At 39.4% G+C, this 22,713-nt stretch overlaps 1 protein-coding gene across 6 annotated transcripts; it reads left to right on the top strand.

The window, feature by feature from the left end:
* On the top strand, window positions 1–22,713 carry FRRS1 (ferric chelate reductase 1). Of its 6 annotated transcripts, XR_012995354.1 has the most exons (19): window positions 1–206; window positions 1,173–1,332; window positions 6,173–6,214; window positions 7,883–8,078; window positions 8,305–8,441; window positions 9,669–9,763; window positions 10,425–10,575; window positions 11,421–11,600; window positions 12,509–12,607; window positions 13,175–13,322; window positions 13,857–13,973; window positions 14,767–14,882; window positions 15,169–15,255; window positions 16,217–16,314; window positions 16,483–16,541; window positions 17,250–17,393; window positions 19,600–19,661; window positions 19,767–20,193; window positions 22,118–22,713. XR_012995354.1 is itself a non-coding variant. In XM_076337808.1 (18 exons), the coding sequence occupies exons 2-18, from the start codon at window positions 1,282–1,284 to the stop codon at window positions 19,857–19,859; spliced, it is 1,875 nt and encodes a 624-aa protein (XP_076193923.1). In that variant the 5' UTR covers window positions 1–206; window positions 1,173–1,281; the 3' UTR covers window positions 19,860–22,713. The 6 variants fall into 6 exon arrangements, 5 of the variants coding, with proteins under 5 accessions (XP_076193923.1, XP_076193925.1, XP_076193924.1 ...); XM_076337808.1 differs by having other exon boundaries at window positions 19,767–22,713; XM_076337809.1 differs by lacking the exon at window positions 1–206 and adding an exon at window positions 220–400 and having other exon boundaries at window positions 19,767–22,713.

The following is a 22,713-nucleotide window of genomic DNA, read 5'->3' as shown; positions in this document are numbered from 1 at the left end:
GGGGGCTGGCTGGCCCGGCCCGCCTGCCCGCCCGCCTGCCTGCCTGCCTGCCTGCCGGCCGGTTTCCCGCTGCCCTTCTCTGCGGGAGCGGTGCCGGAGGGGAGAGGAGAGCGTGGGGCTGCCCGGAGCGAGGGTGGTGCGCGGCGGGCGGGGCTGCCTTAGAGAAGCTGCTGTAGCTCCAGAGCGCTTTAGTGAAACTGACGCCAGTGAGTGCTCAAAGTGTGGATGCTGCGAGTTTTTTTGTAAACTATATATGCTTACTAGAATATCTACAGTAGCTATGAAGTAAATTAAAATCTGGTGAAGCTTTTGAAGCACCTTGTAGCTGCTGCCTTTCATGCAAGCATTTCTGAATTGCTTTAGAGAAAACTCTTAAGCGTGCTTGCCTTAATGAGTAAAGGTAAGCTAAGGCTCATTTTATCTGGAAGCCACACCAACCATGTTTCTCTTGCATCTTGTTTGCATCTTAATGTTACGTGAATATTACTTTCTTATTTTGTTTCTTCATTAACGTGCAGAGGAGATGGCTGTATGGTAACTGTTACAGCAAATGTGCTGATCCTGTAGTTGAATTTGCTTGTTGGGGTAACAAACTGTCATTTTTAAGTCAGCCTGCAACTTTTGGTTCTTTGTATACATAAAAGTTTGCAAGGTTGGGGCCTTAAAGATTATATGCAGAGCAGTTGCCCAACAGAAAGTTAAATAGTCAAAGTAAATAACTGAACAGGGCAAAATCCTTGCCTCTTCTTTATTCTTGGTGGGATATATGGAAAAAAGGCACACTGATCGTATTCCTTTTTGAGAATTCTTTGAAAAGAAAGTGTCTCTTTGGTTGGGAGTAAATGTATAACAAGCTTTAAAATCATGCTGCAACTTTGTACCAACTTGTGCTTTGAGGAAGAAGGTATCAAAAGTTGTGGTTTGTTTGGGTTTTTTTCCCCTTAACTGCACCAGAAGATAATTAAAATAATTACTTAATATGAAACTCTCTGAGGTCTGTGGAATTATATGTCTGACAAAGCAAAGGAAGCTGCAGGGTCAGTGCTTCATTACAACTTCATGCACTTCAGCTGAAGTGCTGAGCTTGCAAAGCAGTATAAAATGTGTGCCTGAAGTAAAGAACACTCTTACAAATGTTTCCTTTTTCGTGTGTGTACTGTTTCTTCTTTCAGACAAACTTCCTCTGATCCTGGGTATGATAAAGGTTAATACTGTTAGATGCAAGTCAAATAGAAGAGGTTACAATGTAATATAAGCTGTCTTACTATAAGTAGAAATCCAATGGCAGTTTTACTCAGGCTTGGTCGCTGTAACAGAAGGACTGGCTGTAAGGTAAGTACCTACGCTTAAACTGTTACAAAAATTCATTTGGAAACAGAAAAGCCTTGAAGTTCTCTTTGAATGTTTCCTGAGTAGAAAGACCAAGAGGCTGAGGTGTGTATGTTTTGTTATCTTGTGGGGGGGGTGTGTGTGGTTTTTTTTTTTTTTAAAAAAGTAATGAGTTATTGTGAATGTGAACACTACTTGTTTTCTGCCCTTGCTCATCCAGCTATTGTGATATGACCACATTTAAATGAGCAGGAGACGTTAACCCAAGCTCTTTTTCTGAACTCAGAGGGAAGGTGACTCTTGGACAGCAAGGCTGCCAGCTTTTGCTTTGTAAGGGTATATTTCTAAAGAGACATGGCACAAACACCTTCTGTTAACACAGCTTATTTGCCTTTAGACAGCTTTTTCCTTTTCTGCTTGCCCTCGTCTGGTGGTGCTCAGGAGAAAAGTTCTGGCTGGGATAGTTCTTGTACCTTTGAATTGGCAATATGTTTGCCCTGCCCGTCCTCTCATCTCCTCTGAAACTAGTTTTAGGTTTCATACTCTGCAGCTAATGGAAGTTCTGTTAAATGGCTGAAAGAAGATAATTTCTGTGAAGAGATCCTGAGTTTGTGTGTGAACATTGTGCTCTTGAGGAATTAGGCTACCAGGGCTTTCTTAGCTGTTGATACCTGCAGGGACTGTGGGAGTTTTTTCAACACAGGAGGGAGTAACTTACTGCTCTCCAGTTATCCAAATGCAGTTACTGTAAGGTTGTGAGATGTAATCAGGAGAATAAATTCCTGTGTATACTAAATATCATGAAAAGATTCCCACTAAATTTTTGTATGGTTGGTTCAGGCTTTCAAAGATTCTGCTCCTAAAGCACTCTTCCCACCCCCCTACCCCCATTTCTTATTCACTCCTCCTTCCTCCTTAGTAGGAGAAAGAGATGACTCCTGAATGAATGGGATGATAAATTCTAAATGTTCAGACAAGTGTAGTTGTATTGCATTGAAACTTTAGAGAAGCTGGTAGCTATTATTATGAGCAAACCTGTATTTCTCTTTGCAGTCTGCCTTGCCAGGCAGAATCTCTTGAGTTTAAGCCACGGATAATTATTTTGGCCTTTAATGTTTGAATTATCACTGAGGTGTTCTTGTCTTGTCATGGTCCATCGTAAATATAAAGAATCCTAGCTACTTCATCTCCATTTATACTAACTGAAACAGTTGTTTCTAGTTCACTTTTTCAGGAATATCTGTTGTAGGTTCTCAGTGAGCTTTTTTTGGCTGCCTCTTATTTAAAATTACTGTTCTGCATCCCACTACTGTTGGAATAACTGGCCATGCATGGAGTACCTTTGGGACCCCTATTCTGATTTTTCTACATGACTTTCCTCCAAATTTCTGGTGGGTTGTATGCAATGTAAGTTCCCAAAAAAGGGTGCTCTAACAAAAAGCTCTATTTCTGTCTTGAGTTCTGACCTGCCCAGCAAACATACAAAATAACTTGGTAGTATGGCTCAAGAAATGCTTAACTGAAATTTTAGAAGTCAGCTGTTAGTATTGAGTAACCTCTGTATGAAATTGAATTTTACAGTTATAATCAAGTTCCATATGAAATATTAATTGACGTTCCGATTACTCAGCTTCCTTGGAAAAGCTTAAAGCATTTTGCCCATGTTAGGCAAGGGTGATGAGATGATGACTGTCACTCTGTATTTTTTTTGTTTTCTATTAATTAGAGGGCTGTATTATAAGTGGCTTCAAGTACACAATTCTCTCCCTCCCTCCCTTCACCCCAAGAGTGACATGATATTTGAAACACTGTTAGAATTACAGGTAATGATGAAGTTTCTTTGAACAAACTTGTTCTGAAGCTTTCTTTCCTGCCAGGGTTGAGAGTTATCTATTATACTGAAGATTTAAGTAGGGAGAGTTTGGGAGGGAATAACAAATTTGCAGTCATGCTTCAAACTAATGAGTATTGAAGTATTTTTTCCATTCTTAGTAAAGGTATGAAGCATAGCTGTTTAATAACTGTCTTATACTGTAATGGTGTCATATGCGCTAGTAGCTAATCTGTCTGTAGAGAAAGGACTCCTGGATCTTATGCTGTCTTTGGTCGTATATAACATATTGAAAAGTCTGTGTATAGTACAAGATTAAGTAAAATCAACAATCAATGCTATGTGATTGTGTTCTGACTGTGGAGCTAGTATGTTCTGTAGCGCATCCTTGTAACCTTGACTGGGGCATTTACTGATGCATGCTACCACATGGTGTGCAGCTGGCATGCAGGCAGGATAGAGGAAGGAGATTATATGTACTCTCAGGCCCTTGGTTAACACAAGCATTTCAGTGTAATGCATTTATCTTGGAAAACAAGTCACTGGGTAGTGCAGAAATCCTTAAGCTTCCTGTTCTTCCAGGCTGTTCAAACGATAGTAAGTTAACAAAAACAGTGGAGAATTGCCAGTTGAAAAATACTGCAGGAATTAGCTTTTATGGTTTTTAACATCATTATGCTTCAGTCCTGAAGTCAATTATTCCTATTCTTCTTTAGTACAGGGAACTTGACTGTCTGCTAATTTGTAGGCTGTCACCAATGAGTTGTTGTATTAAGAAGCTTTGGCCATTGTGACTTATTTATAACCCTTTGAAATACAACTTGCAAGCAAAATCTGTCAAGAAGGACAAATTTACAATTTATAATAAGTTATGGTGGAAACTGAGAGTATTTTCAAATGCTATAGGTAGTAGCAGGCTGTTCCACAGCTTACACACCTCAAAGCTTGAGTTAACATAGATTCTCATTTTGAATCTAGCTTTAGTGGCAATACTTGGTGATTTAAGGTTTTGACGCAGTTTATGTTGTTCTTATCTAGAAAAGACGATCTTGCAGAGATCTGCTGATTCATCTTTATTAGAATGCAAATTAACTGTGGTTTTTTTTTTAATTCAGCCATGTTTCTGGGAGGAGTAGAATAATAGTGAGTAACAGTTCTGTAAGATGTGATAGCTTTGATCAGACTCTCGGGTGCTTCTTGATACAGGTGGAGAACTGTTTTTATTTTTACTTTATTCTTTAAAAGGCATTTATTTTGTGGTGAGGTTAAGCATGATTCACATATCACACTTCAGCTTTCCTGAACCTAACCTCTCTAACAAATAATTTCCATGCCATTAATCCTGACGCTTTTTGTTTGGGGTTGTACTTATGTATGTAGTTGTGAGATTTAGTTGTCGTCTTCTGTTTTTCCTGCAAAGGGGAATATCAGAAAAAAGTAGCATATTCTACAGTTTATTGTATGTTCACTTATTGCAAACCTTGATTCCTTTACCTCTGCGTGTGATTAGTTAAAATGTTAAAGCTAGTTACTCCTCTAATTCTAAATAACCGTTCTGCATTGTGGTCTATATGGTGTGATAAATGTCTAAAAATGCAGTCATTCCTGACAACATCACTTGGAGGGAAATAACACTATCGTGGCTGTAGAACTCTAATCAGAGAAAAGAGGAAACCATGTAATCTTACAGAAGAAGAGGTGACTGTTTTATATAGGAGTGACTTGTTGCTTGCCAGTGGCTGACTGTGGGGTTTTTTTTGTTTAGCAAAACAGATGATCTATTGTGCAAATACTTGGCTGAGGATGGATATAATTGCTTATCGATCTTCAGCCTGAGTACAAAGATACTTTTTCTTGTCCCTTCTCAGAATTGCTTATTGCTGATTCATTAGCTTAATTAGGTATCTTCCTTGGGTGTTTTTTTAATATTGTTCATTTTTGAACTACTAATGGTATGTGCTCAGCTTTCTAGACTAACTCACTTTTTCCTTCTCTTGGCCTGACTGTCATATTCACGAGGGCATGACATACTGTTTCATGCTCTTGTAACAGGTGCTTTTTTAGAGCTAAAGGAGACACCCTAACCTGCTTATATGAGGAAGTTCTGGGCATCTCTTGGATTTCCCCTCTTCCTTCCTGTATATTCAGATTTTGTGTCCTTGTCTGTCTTGATTGTTATGATTGGTATGAGGCTTGTTTCAAACAGGTCTTGGCTGAAGGCTGAGGGGGTATGTGCGTGTTGCAAAAGGGGGTGGGGAGGCACAGTGAGATCCTAGCTGAATTAGGGGCAGCAGATGAGTGATTGTTAACTTCTGCTTTTGGCTAGTACAAACTACAATTTTGAATATGAAGTTCTCCTCTGTTGTAAAAAGGGTTTTTCTATGGTATTCGAGTTAAAGTCCAGAGTTCTTTAATCTGAAAGTAAGGAATAATTTCTTAAAGCTTGACTTCTCTAGAATGTTGACCTATTGTACTGTTTTGCCTACAATAACATTTTAGGAGCTATTTTCCTAAAAATACAAAATGAATCTTTAACCACAGAATGATTGATATTATACGAGTGCTTCCCATCTTCCCTCTGCCTCTTTTACAGTGTAAGTGGAGAACGTAGAGTGCCACAGCGTATTTCCAGATTAAAGGAGGAAAGGGACTTCTCAAGGCAGCTGAATAAGTCTTGTTGAGGAAAGCTAAATTTTAATATGGAAATTACTATTCTTTATAGGATCTGGCCCTCATCATTGAATGTGCATAGAGGAGATTGCTCTTCTACAGATAACCCTGTTTAAAAAAAGAAAAAATGTTTTTAGAAGTTGTTCTTTAGTACAGTACTTTCAGATTTTGGCCTTTTTCATTCTTTTCATCTCTGCTGCTTCCTTTTTCTCTTCTGCCAGCTTTTGAGTCAGTTGAGTCTGCTAAAGAATATTTCTTGTTTCATTTTAAATCCCTACCACATCCTCTGCTACTTAAACTAGAATACTAACCTACTCTTTTTCTTGTTTCTGCGGTATGCAGCCTTATCTCTTCTGGCAGCAACTTGTTTTGAAGATTTCACTGGTATGTATAAAAGCTGCTTTAATGCCACCATTGTACTGAACCTTAGTTTTTAGGTTTCTGTAGGCTTCCTTAACTTATGAATAAAATCATGTTGATGTAGGTTTGTGACAGTTTGGAAAAGTATTGGAACTAGAAGGAAAGGCTTACTTTAACTAGAAGTTAAAGATATTATCATAATGTTATCTTGAATATTTGGCAGGAGGAGTTGAGTGTTGGGTTTTTTTTTTTTTTCCTAGTTCCTGAAATGTAACTGTTCAAACCCCTTTGATTGTCTTATATTTACTGGTGTAAAGTTGCCAAGGAGCTCTTATGTTGAAGTACAAATGCAGTATTGCTCTGGATATTGTGGATTTTTAGCACTGAATGTATGAGAACTTTGGAAAAGTTAATGTTGATGACTCCTAGAGAGTGTGTAAGACTAATGACATGCCTTGTCTTCATCTGACTGCTTTTTAGGTATCAGAGTTCAGTCTGAAATGGCTCTGTGCCTTTCTTATCTTCATGTCCATGCGTGCTGTCAGGAAACTTCATAACCTGATACTTCTTATCACTTGGTGCAAAATGGGCACGGCTCTTCCAGAAGGCAGACGTACTTGCCTGTTATATGTTCCACTAGAGCTGATAACCCACTTCTTGTACCTAAGGATTGCAAGGGAGTTTATCTCTGTTCTCCCAACCTTTTGGACATGCAGACGGTTTTTCTTGTTGGCTAAGGCATTCTGTAAGCAACGATACAACTGTAAATCCTGCATGCTGCTGAGTAACAAAACAATTACCACAGCTTTTTTGAAAACAGTATTGTGGCAGAGTGAGACATTATATGATGAATGCTGGAGTTAGGGGTACATATAACTGTTTTAGGCTCTTCGGTCCGAATACCCTACATGTTTTTCATGTGTACTGTTCCCTTAATGAGAGTGTGACAAGCAATGCTATTGTTTGACTAATTGTCCGGAGGTCCAATATCCGAAAGGAAGAGTTCAAAGGAAAAGTCTTGTGCTTGTCTGCAACAAACATATTTCTTTGTCTAAATCTTTATACCAAATTCCCACTCTTTTGCATGTATAAAATCTATTTCTGACATTTGGCAACTTTAGCTTCCCTGCAGAAAGAAGAACTTGTTACCTGGGAATTATTTGTCATATGTGAAGAAGTAGACACGAGTTGTGGAAACAAAAGGCAGTCTGTAATGATGCACAATTTGGAGCTATGATTAATAAAAGAGTGGTTTGATACTAGCTGTGTAGTTCCTCAGTATACTGTGGACCTTTATACAGCAATGAAACATGTTTTAAGATCCATCTGTCCTCTGCAGATTTTTTTTTTTGAGAGAGAATGGGAGAGGCGTAAGCAAAAGAAATTTAAAAAATGATGTCAAAATGCACTGAGAGAAATAATCCACCCAGTGGATGAAGGGATCCATCTACTGTCTGTGCTCTTGATGGCCTGAAACACGATATCTGTGAACATTCTTGCAAAGTCTAGCAGTTATCAGAAGCGCACGTTACTTTTGGCTTCTGCAGCTGGGAATGGTGTCTTCTCATGCATGTTTTTGTTTTAAACTTGTTTTTAAACTTCAGTATTCAACTGACTCTTCTAAAGATGAGTGGTGACCTGTAATGTAAACATTTATTGTATTTAATTGCCTGTAACTCTTACTTTATATAGATGGAGCTGCCTGGCCTTGCTTTTGCTGTTTGGATGTTTATTTGCTTCTATGCGTCTGTGGATGGCTATCCAAGTGGAAAAATAAGAGAAGCCTGCACTAGCATGATACCCTGTCATGGTAGCTCTCCACAGCTGTCACCTGAGCACACCATTACAGTGAATGGGACTGAATTTAAACCAGGGGACAACATAGAAGGTATTGTGTCAGTTATAGCTGAAGAGTTTAATTTACTGTTTCTGTGTGTTGTAGTGTGTCTTTATTCAGCTAGCTATACTAGGTCTATCTAAGCAGTTGGATCTTGTTCAGGTGATCCATTTAGCAGTCATTTAGTACTTGTAAAATGAGCTTCTGGTGGTCATTGTTGAAATATTTCATTCTTCCTCTGGAGAATATTTCCACTTCCTTTTTCTTCTTGCTTCAGTTCATCTGTCTGGACCAGATTTTGAAGGATTTTTCATACAAGCCCGGGATGCGGAACACCTGGATAGCCCTGCAGTTGGTTCTTTCATGTTAGTTGACCGGAGACTTTCACAGCTTCTGACATGTGGCCGTACCAAGGTATAGTCTAGTGTCTTAAAATGGGACATCAGGCACTGAGGTGTTTGTACTAGACCAGGTCTGTAATAGGACAGAGCTAAGCTATGTAATCTTCTTTGAGCTCAGTAAGTCTCTCAGGAAATTGGTCGAACTTGCAGTATAGAGGCATGTCTCACTGCAACTCTGTCAGACTATTCTTGCAAGCCATTTAAACTATTCTGGTGGTAGAAGGCTATTGACTGCTGTGGGAAGATGCAGCATTCATAACATGATTTTTACTTGTGCACAGTGAAGGTAGTATATTCCTGGTTATCATACTTAATACTAAAAAGAGGAGGGCATGCTCTATTTGCTTGGAAGAGGAGAGTTATCAATCATTTTCCATGCTTGTTAGGGACAGAGAAAATGTCTTATGGCAAGGAAAGCTTAGGTCAGTTATTGTGGTAAACAAACACTAGAATAGATTATCTTTAGTGTTGCTCTGTCAGTTACTGTTAATGGAGCCTTCTTAGTAACAGGTTAGATCGCAATCTTCAATATCTGTTTTAGATAAATTGATTCTGCCTCATGTGCAAGAGATGTGAACTCTGACTAGTGTTTCAGCAACCCGCTTGAACTTCATGAACATGTACAGTGTCACCTGAGCCGGTGTGGACAAAGTTCTCAATCTGCCTAGATGTATTTTCTTTTCTCTCCACTTCTACTGCCTGCCCCCCAGTGGTGTCCAATTAACGCATTCATCAGTGCTGTAAAGCCATGGGGTTGTCTGGGTCGTCCCCTCTGTGCTCTGAGGACTTAGTTCAGTGCTGTGTCTGATCTGTTTATCTTGTGCAAATAACTGTCTGACCCCAAGACTACTTTTGTTTTTTGTCCTCTGGAATACTAGTTCTGTTCTCTCTGTACAGTCATTGCACTGTCCCTTCATGCTCCTACTGTCAAAAAACAGAGTGTTATCACACCATTTCTGCATAAATGTTGCAGGGACCTCTGTCTCATTACTGGAGTCTTCTAGACTGAAAGACCTCTAGTTGTTCCTTTTAGCCTTAAAGTTTGTTAGCGCATATAAGTTTCAGTGGTAGACTTCATCTGAGTTGATCATGACTGATTGGGGAAAAGCCAGTTGGACTGGGTCTGTGCAGTGTAACAGTGCGGTGTCTGTTTAGGATTTAGCTGCAGCCTGTGATGACTGTGTTAGCTGAAATCTCCTTAGTGCATATCCACTGTGTAACTCTTTGTGTCTGTTTTCAGAATTCAGCTGTCAGTCACACAAGTAAAGCAAAAAAGAAATACATAAAAGTTTATTGGATTGCTCCTGGAGATGCACCAAAACGTGTACAGTTTCTGTAAGTACATCTAGTGTTAGTTCTAGCTTATTAAAATGCAAATAAGGTAAACCTGTACCATTCTGTGTCAAATATTGGCCAGCAACTGAAAAGTATCCTTGGACTGATGGCCTGAAAAGTTGACACCTCTTGCTTGCTGTAGAATCTACATTAATGCAGACACTTGTTCTTTAGGGAAAGCGTGGAGATAATTAGTTTGATTTTTGTGGGGAGAGTAGAAGGGGATTCGGAGACCGGTTTCTTTAGTATTTCTGGTTAACTGTTCACTTCTCATGCCTGTAACATACAGTGTTAAGAATCTTTTTCTGTGCTTGTACCTAACAAAATGGTATGTATACCCTCCTGTTACACTGTTAGCTTTTTGGGCACTAGTGCATAAAATCTATGCAACTTTTCTCTGAGGTTGTAATCTGTGCCACAGGCATGAATGTTTCTTATATGCAGTAGACCATGCAGTAATATGTTTTAAAACTATTTTTCCACTGAGATTTCAAATATTTTTCCTACTTTAATCCCTAAAATGGTAGAGGTCTGCATAAAGATGGGGGTTTTACAAATAAGTTGAACAAACTATAAAGCTTTTCCTTTTTCCTTTTTTTAAAGTAAAAATCAGCTGTGGATGTATACAGTAATGACTGCGTGTGTGTTGTGTTTTTTCAAGAGCCACAGTTGTGAAGAAATACAAGATTTTCTGGGTGAAGATTCCTGGTCCTATTGTTTCTCAGCCTAATGCACTGTCCCCAACACCACCCTTGCATGCAACATCAGAGGCTGTGTCAACTTCACACCCGGTTTCCTACTTATCAAAACCAGTAAGTAATTGTAAACCTAAATAATGCTCTCTCTAATGTTTGTGATCAATGGAATTAAATGAAATCACATTGATACAGTCTATTGACAGAAAGGGAGAGATGATGGATGAGTAACTTTGGTATCACAGACCAAGAACATAGACAGCTACCCTGTTGTGTTAGTTGAGTTGTCTGAACTTGTATGGGTTAAATGTCACGACACACATGGGTCAAAAGATTGATAGAACATTTAGAACTTTAATGGTCAGAAAATATTATGCATACCTGGGAAGAGAGATGGGGAAAAGACTTACTCTGGTCCTGACTAATAACTTCCTATTTAGTAACCGCAGGCTCAGAAACTTCCTTCTATGAGTTAATCTGTGTCGCTGACTTCCATTACTGATTCTTGAATGGATTGAGCAAGCATCACTACTTGATCCAGAATAAGTGTGACTTCTAATCCGTGCATTCTTTTATTGTGTATCAGTGGAGTTGCTACTTTAAAAAGGAAATAAAAAACTGATCTTCCCTTCTTTTCTCCCTCATCCTACAGCAATTATTACCTGTCTAAAAATTAAACCAAAGGAAGTTTCTCTAAAGCTTTTACTTGCTTTTCAAAGTTATTCTATTATTATGTCTTTAAAGTGAAAATTCAACTTGAGTAGAAGTACAGCTTGGAACTTGCCATCATTTTACCTGCTAGTCCTGGGGTAATTGTAGGGATGGGTTAAGAGATTTGTATGTAGACATAGATGGCATTTCTTTGCTGTTCCTTGTATGCTTTCTTCTAGAATGGGGTAGAAAGGGAGGAAGAAGAGAGAAACTCTCATTGCTTATGACTTGTTTGTTTGTTTAATGTCTAGTTTAATGCATCAGGCTGTGGAAATATGAAGTTCTGCATTAGGAACCCTTCAAACTGTGATCCTGAAAGTGCTTCCTGTTTTTTTCTATCCTTCCAACAAGAGAAGAGTTCAGTATTTATTGAAATGAGTGGTCCAAGTGAAGGATATTTAGCATTTGCATTGTCCCATGACCAGTGGATGGTGAGTGTCCTATTCTACTACTTCAGTTGCTTTTGTGATCTTAGTAAAGTTTGAATGGTACTCTAGCAAAACATGCATATGGAAAACTGAAATGCTGCTAGATGTCACACAAAGTAACTTCTCTCCCATAGTGCTGAAGCACAGGTTGCCTTTTATAGGTGGATATTCAGTTTTAGCTCAGGACTGACTATTTGGAGTAGAATTTCCCTGTGGACATCTGTCTTAGCAGAATCCAACCTGTCTGATTGCACGGTAGCTGACTGGAATTCCTGGTTAGATCAGTCTTTCTTTGTTACCTAGCCAAAACCCCTCACCTGTCAGAAGCTGAGTTGCTATGCTTTCTGAAAACCATTTGCATTTCATCATTGTTTGTACAGGAGTGACTCCATTCAATCTTAAAAAGTGTTTAGAGATCCTTTTTTCTAATTGGTGTTAAAGTGAAGGGACGATGCTGTTGACAAATGCATAATCCGTAAACTAACTGTTGCACAAAGGAGGTGATGTTTATATTCATGTCCCTAGTGCAAGAACACTTGGTTCTTAACAATACTTTGTCTTCACAGCTGTGAAGAAAACCAACTTTTAACTAAAGAGGGTTTTTAAATAACATCAACATCTATCTCTGTCTTGTCTGGTTAATTTAGTAAATTCTAAATAATTAAAGAAACTTCTGATAGTATGGTTGTTACCCTGGGAGAGGGGGGAGTGCAAATCATAATGTGTCAACTGTTTGACTTAATGTGGTTCCTCTGTAATACTGAAGTGTTTGAAAGCTGGGAAATAATAGCTTGACAGCTAGAGAAACTTGTCTCAGCTCTTGTTGCATATATTAAATCAAAGAGCTTTTGGAGACTGCCAGTAGTGGTTTTTATTGGGCTATAAATACCTTTTTCTTTTAAACTCTCCAGGGTGGTGATGATGCATATCTGTGTGTTAATGAGGACCACCATGTTCATGTAAGCCCTGCCTATCTGAAGGGGCGAAGTCGTCCTGTTTTGGATTCAGAGGTACGTCTGAAAACACCTAAGACACTTACACAAATGTAGGTTTGAAGTAATGAATGGTATGCTGCCGCTTTGTGTTTTGATTTTGCACAGCAGCTGTAAATAGTGAGGTGGATCCATAATTCTTTAAGGTGAGATTGGTTGGGCTCTTACTTCCTAGTAAATGTTACCTTTGGAAGTCTAAACTTAATTTTTAAAAACAGGTCATGTGGTGGGAGCTTACTCTATTGAGGAACTTTGTGCCTGTTATTACTCTGTCCCTTTGCTAGGGCTGCAGTTGCAATCAACGTATCTTGGGTTAAAGGTTGGAAGGGAAGGGGAGATTGTTGTTCTGAGCTGGAAAAATTGGTGGTAATAAGTCCAACCCTTATGTTGCTCTGTTGACTTACTGACACACCTTCTAAGTTGGTATGCAAGTATGCAAGAGACTTTTATCCGCCCCCCCCCCCCCCATCATTGCCGGTGTTTCTTTGTGCACCAGTGACGCTCTTGTCTTTTGCACGGTTACTTTTAAGCCAATTACTCTGCCAGTCTGAAAAGACTGGGTATTAAATGTCTCCTGTTTCACAGAATGCCCTTGAAGATGTGTCATGGAGGCTTGTGGATGGTGTTCTTCAATGTTCTTTCAGAAGGAGTATTCGTCTTCCTGCTTATAAAGGGAGATTTAATCTGGATGCCAGTTACTACATCTTTCTGGCAGATGGGGAAGCTAGTGAAGGTAAACTTGACTTGCATGTGGTTGCTTTTCTTAGAACAGTTCTAAATGAGTTAGTAACCCTTATGTAAGACATGGCTTAGCTGAGAATTAGTATCTGAACTAAGGTCTCCAAGTTTGAGGCATCTTAGTCTAGTCATCTTTACTGCCTCTCCGGACCATGGGTTTGCTTTTGGAAGTTATAGTCAACTTACTCATGTATGTGTGTTGTATGCCCACTTGATGCTAGGAACTGTTAGCTTCTTGAGAGCTGGCTGCATCTTTTTGAAGTGGCGACTAACATCGAAAGGAATTATTCTTCACATCTTGTGTGTGTAGTGGAGAAAGCTATTTTCTGTAGAAGGGTGAGTTGGTTCTTGTACATAAAGTATGCAAGACAGATGACATCTTAGGTTCTTACCATATTGTGTGTCAGAAATTTAGTTTGTATGATTATGCTCAGGGGTCACAACAGGGCTTGCAGTCATAAATAGGGAGTGGGCGCACTTACAAGTGCAGTGGCTTTCATCAGCCATAAACTACTTTGTCGCTGCTTAGGTGGACTAATACACAAACATCGTCGTCAGCCTCTGATCACCAATGGAATATACAATGTCACAGGCCTTCCTCATGATATTGGAGGTTCCAGGTCCCCACGACTTATCAAGGCTCATGGTAAGCTGCAACTTCTAGTTTTGTTTTCCAGTTCTAGACTTGCTGAGACTGGAGAGTTAGATTTTCCTCATTATTGTAGAGTAGGTATTTCCTCTTGTCTTTCTGGTGCTCATGTTGTATATACTGTTGGCTAGCAAGATCTGAGACCATGAAGGCAGAGTAAAGTTATGAATAATTTTTCAAGAACAGCGTTGTTAGATTCTTTTTACCCAGAAAAATGAACCTGCATTTGCATTTTCTCCTAAATTTATAATTAGGACTTGTTTCTGTTTACCTCTTTCTCTCTGGTTTAATTTGTTCTAGTTGCATTATTGGTTTAATTCTATTTGAAATGAGAAACTCCTCAACTGACAGTCCAGACCCATTGAAGTTAATGAGAATTTTTTGTCTTACGGTACTGGATTTTAAAGCAGGCCCATGAGAGAACTATAACTCATTCTTTGTCAAACAAATTGAAAGAAATGTCACCTTTCATTCTCTGATGTCTAAGTTGGTGACAGAACAGCATCTCTCACCAGTATGTACTGACTGTACTGGCATATATGAAATGTGCGGTAGCCAGAGCTGCTCTGTCATGCTGTGCGGGCATAGTATGATTATCTTTTATATGGATGTTTCTGTCCTCTAGCCAGATAAATGCTATAAAGCTGTAGTCTGAACCAGCTGATTAAAACTTAGCACTAGTAAACTCTGACCATATGCGTATGGACTAAACTATTACACAGTCTTTGAAGCTGTATTCATATGCAGCTAAATTACTCGTGTTTACCTTGTATTATTTTTCAATTTTCAGGAGCGCTAATGTTTGTTGCTTGGATTACCACAGTTAGTATTGGTGTTCTTGTTGCACGATTCTTCAAACCTGTCTGGTCTCATTCATTCCTGTTTGGAAAGGAGATGTGGTTTCAGGTGGGCAAAATCTCCCCATATCTCCAGCTGTGTTTTCTAGCTTTATTGTAAACAGAATTATAAACCTACTAGATCCAAGAAAGAGGAGATTAAACTTAGTGTGATTTTTGTCTTTCTTTAATCTTATAAAATGGAACAATTACAAATCAGAAGTTCACCTACTTTACTAGTAAAAGCAAAGTGAAGAGGAGACTAAGAACATCTTTAACTGTAGATCTGTTAAATGTATTTTAATGGCGTATTAAGAAAGCTGTAGAGTTTCTAAAAGCAAACTTAACTTTTCTAGGTACATCGTATGCTTATGTTGACCACAGTCACGCTTACAAGCATTTCTTTTGTGTTGCCTTTTATATACCGAGGAGGTTGGAGCCAAGTAAGTGTGTGCTTTTGTTTTATTTGTTAACTCAAATGTAAAGGTTGGACCAAATGAAGGAGAACGAGGTCCACTGGCGACTAACATGTTACAGCTATTGCTGAGGAAATTGCTGTGAAAGCTGTCCTTAAGTAGGCTGATTTCAAATCCTAGCAACACCGAAGAACAACGTTGCCTCCTTTAATTACAATTGAAAAACTTCAGTACTTTCCTTCCTTCCTCGTTCTCTCAAATAAAGTCCTTGCTCACAGTTTCTTTATGTACTAAATCCATCTTCTTCCCATTTCCTTAGAGAACTTGAACTTGGGAGGGGGGTCAGGATGGGACGGCTGACATACTGATGTGGTAAAACTGCTGGGAATAAGTGTTGTTATGAACTTGGACTTCAGTAACTGTATCCAATGACTAAGCTTAGTCTGGAACATTAGATAGAGATTGTATACTTGTTGCTGTCACCTGTATAATATTTGGTGCAAGGTGGTACCAGAAATTGGAAAGTCTAGAGAGTATCTGAATTAAAGGTGGGAGAAGAATGTGGTCACAGGTATGAGCTAGGGAAATTGAATAAAATGTTTTAGGGTTAAGATTAGAACAGATAGGGTGAGGAGATACCAGTGCTGGGAGGAGTTACGAAATAGGCATCTCCTGAAGACACAGGATTGAGGATGAAGGGCTTGGAGTATAGCTTCTACATACTGCTCTCTGCTCTTCAGCTGGTATAATTTCTCAATACAGCAAAAGGTGGGACAAACCCTGGGCAGGCTTACCAGTGTCTCATGCTGCCAAGGAGAACCATCTCCACCCAGCTGCAGGGCAGCTTACTGTGTCATGTTGCCTCTGCCAGTCTAAACACAGTGCTGCTCCACCATTGTAACTAATACAAGCATAAATATCAACTTTTTGGTTTTTTTCCTATATCTTTATATAGATATGATGTTAAAGAAAAATGTCCTCTGTTTAGCAAGCAGGTTTTCATCCCTATCTCGGCTGTACCGTGATGGCTCTGACAATCTTTCAAGCACTTATGGCAGGTTTCAGACCATCTCGTCATGCACCAAGGTACTCACAGCTAACTCATTAAGTTACAGCCACAGGAATTAAATATGCCTGTTTCTTTACAAATTCTTATTATTTTAAAAAGATATCTTTAAAGCAAGTAACAATGTTCTTTGATTAACATCCCCTCCCAACTATGTAGTCAATAAAATACTTTTCATTGTTTTGTAGGAGGCAATTGTTTAACTGGTTTCACTGGAGTACTGGTACAACAGCTAGAATATTAGCTGGTGAGTAGGAGTAACAGTTGTTACTCCCTTTTAAGTGATTTAAAGGAACTTTGTTCATTGTCTGGGCTGTTGCTTATGTAAAACATCTATGGGCATCCAGTCCAGGAGCATCTCTAAAGATTGTTTTTCTTGCTGGCCATCTTCTGTGTGAGTTTTAAGTGGCCATCAGGTACAGCTTTAGGGAGAAAAAGTGACTATGTAAAACCAAAGAGATTACAGACAAATCTGAAAGATCTATGTAATGAGGACTTGTTGTATCTTGAGTAATTTATTTTTGTCTTGGAAGATTTGAGGATGGTGTTCTTACAGTAATATAGTTCAATGTTACTTAATGGGGGAGGGGAAACTCGCAGAACCAGAAGCTGGGCTTAATTCTATTAATAGTGATGAGTTTCCACAGGCAGCTTAAGCACAAATGTTGCGGTGACTGTGGTCTTGTTGGTAGTCACAAATGCTAGTGTTTGTGACTGGGATGTGATAGGGCACTGAGCAGGATGAAGGCCATTTTGGCCTTCTCCTTTCCTCCCTGCATTCCCCCTCACACTGCCAAAAAAAAAAAAAGCTTTTAGGTGCATGGACTCCTCTAACCTTGTTCCCCAAGCAGTTGTAGGCAGTTCATGGGAAATCTATTGCCAAAGGTGTTGAGAGCATATTTTAATTACCCTGACACAGCACTCAGTGTCTTTTTATCTTGTTTTTACTGACTAGTGGTGACTATGTTCTTGGGAATGGATCTACCAGCACTTGACCTACCAGACCCATGGGACACCTATACAATGATTGGTTTTGTAGCTTGGCATGTCGGTATTGATGTTCTTCTGGAAATACACAGCTACTGTCTCGTACGTAAAGGTACAAACCCTGTACAATTCCTGTTGTTACCTTGATTGCTGAGGATTGTGCAAGAAATGTAACAGAGTGGATTGAATTTCAGGAGGTGTTCTTTGGCCTCTAACTTGGAAACTGAAAGGGAGTAACTCTCACCTAATGGTGTCATATCTTCTGTACAAACTAATAAGGGAGCAAACTAATTTTCAAGACCAAAGCATTCTAGAAAAATTGTTTTTGTGCAATTTTAAATATAGCCTCTTGTTTCTCAAACCATAGTTCGTAGGGGCAGACTGAAATACGTATTTTCCAAGAATATGTCACTGTTTGTCATGATTTTGATCCCAGCTGGGTAGGTAAAGTCCAGGTGAATTAATGCAGATTTAATCTGTATTTTATTGTGACAAATTGCTGGTATGAATGGCTGTTATTGCATGAGCAAAATGATCAGAAACTTAGAATCATAGAATATCATAAAGTGGGTCACTCATTCATAGAATCATAGAATCATTAAGGTTGGAAAAGACGTCTAAGATCATCGAGTCCAACCATCGACCCAACACCACCAGGCCCACTAAACCACGTCCCTAAGTGCCTCATCTACTCGTCTTTTAAATACCTCCAGGGATGGGGACTCCACCACTTCCCTGGGCAGCCTGTTCCAATGTTTAACCACTCTTTCAGTAAAGAAATTTTTCCTCACATCCAATCTAAACCTCCCCTGGGGCAACTTGAGGCCATTTCCTCTCGTCCTATCGCTTGTTCCTTGGGAGAAGAGACCGACCCCCACCTCGCTACAACCTCCTTTCAGGGAGTTGTAGAGAGCGATGAGGTCTCCCCTCAGCCTCCTCTTCTCCAGGCTAAACAACCCCAGTTCCCTCAGCCGCTCCTCATCAGACTTGTTCTCCAGACCCCTCACCAGCCTCATTGCCCTTCTCTGGACACGCTCCAGCACCTCGATGTCCTTCTTGTAGTGAGGGGCCCAAAACTGAACACAGTATTCAAGGTGCCGCCTCACCAGTGCCGAGTACAGGGGCACGATCACTTCCCTACTCCTGCTGGCCACACTATTTCTGATACAGGCCAGGATGCCATTGGCCTTCTTGGCCACCTGGGCACACTGCCGGCTCATGTTCAGCCGGCTGTCTACCAGCACCCCCAGGTCCTTCTCTGCCAGGCAGCTTTCCAGCCACTCTTCCCCAAGCCTGTAGCGCTGCATGGGGTTGTTGTGGCCGAAGTGCAGGACCCGGCACTTGGCCTTGTTGAACCTCATACAATTGGTCTGGGCCCATCGATCCAGCCTGTCCAGGTCCCTCTGCAGAGCCTTCCTGCCCTTGAGCAGATCAACACTCCCGCCCAACTTGGTGTTGTCTGCAAACTGACTGAGGGTGCACTCAATCCCCTCATCCAGATCATTGATAAAGATATTGAACAAGACCGGCCCCAGTACTGAGCCCTGGGGAACACCACTCGTGACCGGCTGCCAACTGGATGTAACTCCATTCACCACAACGAGCACAAATGCTTGCAATTGTGAATGAACAGGGGAATGAAGGTGAAATCCTGACTCCAATATGTCTAGTGAAGAGACTGGTAGTAACTTCATTGGAAATTCTTAGCTTCGCTGGCTGATGTCACTGAGAGGAGATGACTGTGCACATGTAAACGACCTGTATCTAAGGCAGAGATGAGACATCTGCAGAATTGAAGCAGCATGATTAGTTAAGAGGCTGTGTAAGGTGGCACGTGGAGAAGGAGTGATTATGAAAGATGTGCCTTTAAACTTTAATTGCAATAATTACTTCCTAGAAATAGAGAAATGAATCTGAAATCTTTGAACAATGAATGTTCTCGTGTTGGCTAATGGAAAACACTTCTTAATAAAATCTAGTTATCTTAAAATGAAAAGGAGAAGGTTTTAGATCAAACAAATGTTTTGTTCAGCTAAAAGTCAGTGTTTTGATGATTCCAGCAAAAGAGACAAAATGTTTTGCCACTTCAATGTCCAGAAGTTACTTTTTGTAGGTCAGCTCCAGAATAATTTTTCACTTGTGCTGTAAGCATGATAGTACAGGTCATGAAATGTTAAATGAGACTTCCAAGTGCTTTTCAAATTTGATGCTGTATAAGACTTAGTTACTTAGTCACAGGATCAAGAATTCTGCAGTATAAAAATGAAAAACCCCCTTACTCTTAAAAGCAGACAACTTTTTTTTCTTCCCACTAACAGTTGAAGTGATAGAGGATGACAGAGTACAGATACTGCAGTCACTCACATCTGCAGAAGCAGAGGTAAGTCACAATTTTGTAAATAACTGCTATGAGATGGGATGATTCTTTGTTTAAACCAATAAAAAGACTGACACTTCTATGGCTTTTCTTCCCCTTCTCTTGCAGGGTCGTCTGTTTAAACAGATTGTGTTAACCATCTACATCTGTGGAAATGTAGTATTCCTCATTGCCTTCCTGGCAGCAATCAGCCAAATATGAAATAAGTCACTGAGAGTTTTGTGATGAAATATTGTGCAGTTGAAAAACCTGCAAGGAATGCATTCTATTACAACTTTGCCCTCAGCACCTCCCTGAAGATGTAATTGAAGAATAATAGCACACGTGCATCATGCTCGGCGTTAGGGAGAACTTGAATTCAAATCTGTAGAAGGATGTTGCAGTCCTGCAAAAGCTGTCTTCTGATGGGACTTTTAATGGGAGTCTTTGCCTGAGTAAGGAAAGAAGTTTCTATTTTTTAAGTGCAGTAATTAACTTGATTGAAGCTTATAGGTTAAGAAGACTGAGAAGATGTGCTGAAAATGCTGTTTTGATAGTAAGTTCTCTAAACCTTTTGTGAATATTATTGGGAAAACCGGAAAGATTGATCCGGAATCTTATATCTGTTCACTTTACTGTGTTCTAATGGCATGTGATGTTACAACTTCCTGCTCATGACAGTTTTGTGCATTAAAAAACAACTTGGCCAAAAACTGTCACAAATGCAGGTTGATGCATGAGTTAAATGCTGTTGTCTATCTTTGCAGTTAAATGCAAAAAATATTCTCTCTGCTCTAAGAGCAGTACACTTACACAACAAGCATATGGGTTTGGGAACTTCAGTCCTTTAGTAAAACCGCCATTTGCCTCACGCAAAATACTGTTCTGTCCTGTCCCCCTCAGTGCTTCTAAACCATAAAGAGAAAACGTGTTTGCAATATAAGTGCATTAAAACCAGTTGTACTTACCTAAAACTCAAATGGGAAGAACTTATCTGTGTGTTTGGATTTCTGTGTTTTGCTGTCTTTTGGTTGCTTGTGGTTTCTGAATTACTTTTCTGTGTGAATAAGATGGTTTTATGCCACTTGATGCTTAAATGGAAGTGAAAATATTTGCTCAGGAATGTTGCAGTTGTATTTGCACTGCCGGATGAAATGTAGATTAGGAGTTGGTTTGACTTCAGGAAAAGCAGCTTCTGTTAATGTTAAGTGAGAGTCCTTTGAGCTGGCATATCTAGGAGACAGAACTGTCTTTATAAGAATATGGGAGGGCATTTTTTTAGTCAACAAAAGATTTATATAAGTATATGAACTAGGTACAGGGAATGGAAAGAGACTATATTGTTTAACTTTTTTGGTTCATGGTTTGCCTAAGTATGGAAGGATACTCTTGAAATGGCATCTCGGAAATGAACCCTTAATATGCCATGCAGTACAGTGCTTTGCATTTGTGTTTTGCAGCTCTGAACAGTTTGCTTCCACACTTCATTTTTGATACTGGAAATTATCAATTTTTAGTTGTAACACTTCAAAATATATCTTCAGCCTAGGGCTACTAAGCTAGCTGGGAATAAAGGTGTTGGAGTATTAGATAGAATAGTAAATAGTGAGGCCTGGCTTGTAGACTGTTATAGCAACATCTCTCTACTACCTGATGGCCAGCTCTAAAATACTCGTACATGTGGGTCAGGTAGTGGTTCTCTCCGTTTACTACAGCTGTCTATTTCTGTCTCTTCCTCCATCTCCCCAAATCCACAGTGCAGCCTGTTGCAGGGACAAGTCATATTCAGAAAGCTACAAGCTTGTAATTAGCGGTCTTCTTTTTTGCTGCTCAAGTAACTGGTTTAGCCATAAGAGCATTTATAGAGCTGGGATTAATCCCTTTGTCAGTGGCAGCAGCAGAATGCAAGTGACTGTAAGTTGAATCATCCCCTTTCCTCCTGGAAGCTGGAAAAGTCATGTGCAGGTTGGGAAAGGGGGACTATGAAGAAATATGGCAAAACCTAGGCTGAAGGGCAAGAAGTATATGGCTAATTGGGGTTTTTAGAGAGCTCTGATCTCAAAAGCCTGGGAATCACAGGCCCATCTAGTGCTAATGTTTTGGGGGACTCTTTCATATACCATGAGTTTATAGAAGAAAATCTCTCAACCTAGGCACAATTGATGGCTTTTTAAATTAAAGTCAATGCCAGATTCTTTCTGTAATACAATAGCGATACTGTGTGTTTGTTTCATTTGCATGTGACGATGAACACAGGGGTTTTAAAACATGAATGTAAATATCTTAATAAAAGTTCTTGTCTCTTTTAGTAAGGTGAAAACACTATCAAATAGAAACTAGAAAAGAATAGTCTTGCATAGCAGCCAAATGGATTGTCTGTTTTCTTTGTAGATGTTGTTTTATAAATTAAAGCTATCTAAATGCTTCCTGGAGAAACTTATTGAAATTAAATGTTAAAATATTTTCTCTTTGCAATGCAGAGTTGCTTTTCCTCAAGAAGAAGAAAAATCCTTGTTCCACATCTAATACAGCTTTAAAGATGGCAAAATTATCAGTTGCTCTTTGGATAACTTGTTCCTTCCCAGTGCTAGCAATATTATATAGTTTCTTATGTGAGGCCTTATGTGCAGTTTTATAACTTATTTGATGGAAAGACTTGTGAAATTTGTGCAATGTTTGTTCACACCATCACCCCTGCCCTCTTCCTGCATGACTTGTAAGAGGAAGCAATGTGTCATTGTATTCTAATGACTTCCAAAATTTCTGGTATATTCCTTTGAAAAAAAGAAGAAAAAACTCTATGGAAGTGTTTGATATTAGCAGGAAAATAGGTGATAAGCAGTTTGGTTCTAGAAGCACTGGTGGCTGCTGTATATTTTTTTTTTTTCTTGAATGATAAAATATTGTATAGAAGAAAATTCCCATTGCTTTGCTTCATAAAGGAATCCCACTGAAGTCAAGAAATTCCCATTGTTTTGCTTCATAAAGGAATCCCACTGAAGTCAAGAAAACTTCTTCACAAGAAGAGATCGAGAAGGTTTCAGTGTTCTTCAGATTAAACTTGTGATGACAAATC

Source organism: Aptenodytes patagonicus, chromosome 5, assembly GCF_965638725.1.
Source record: "Aptenodytes patagonicus chromosome 5, bAptPat1.pri.cur, whole genome shotgun sequence".
Taxonomy (NCBI): Eukaryota; Metazoa; Chordata; class Aves; order Sphenisciformes; family Spheniscidae; genus Aptenodytes; species Aptenodytes patagonicus.
The sequence above is the reverse complement of the archived record's forward strand: the minus strand, read 5'-3'. Positions and strand labels throughout refer to the sequence as shown.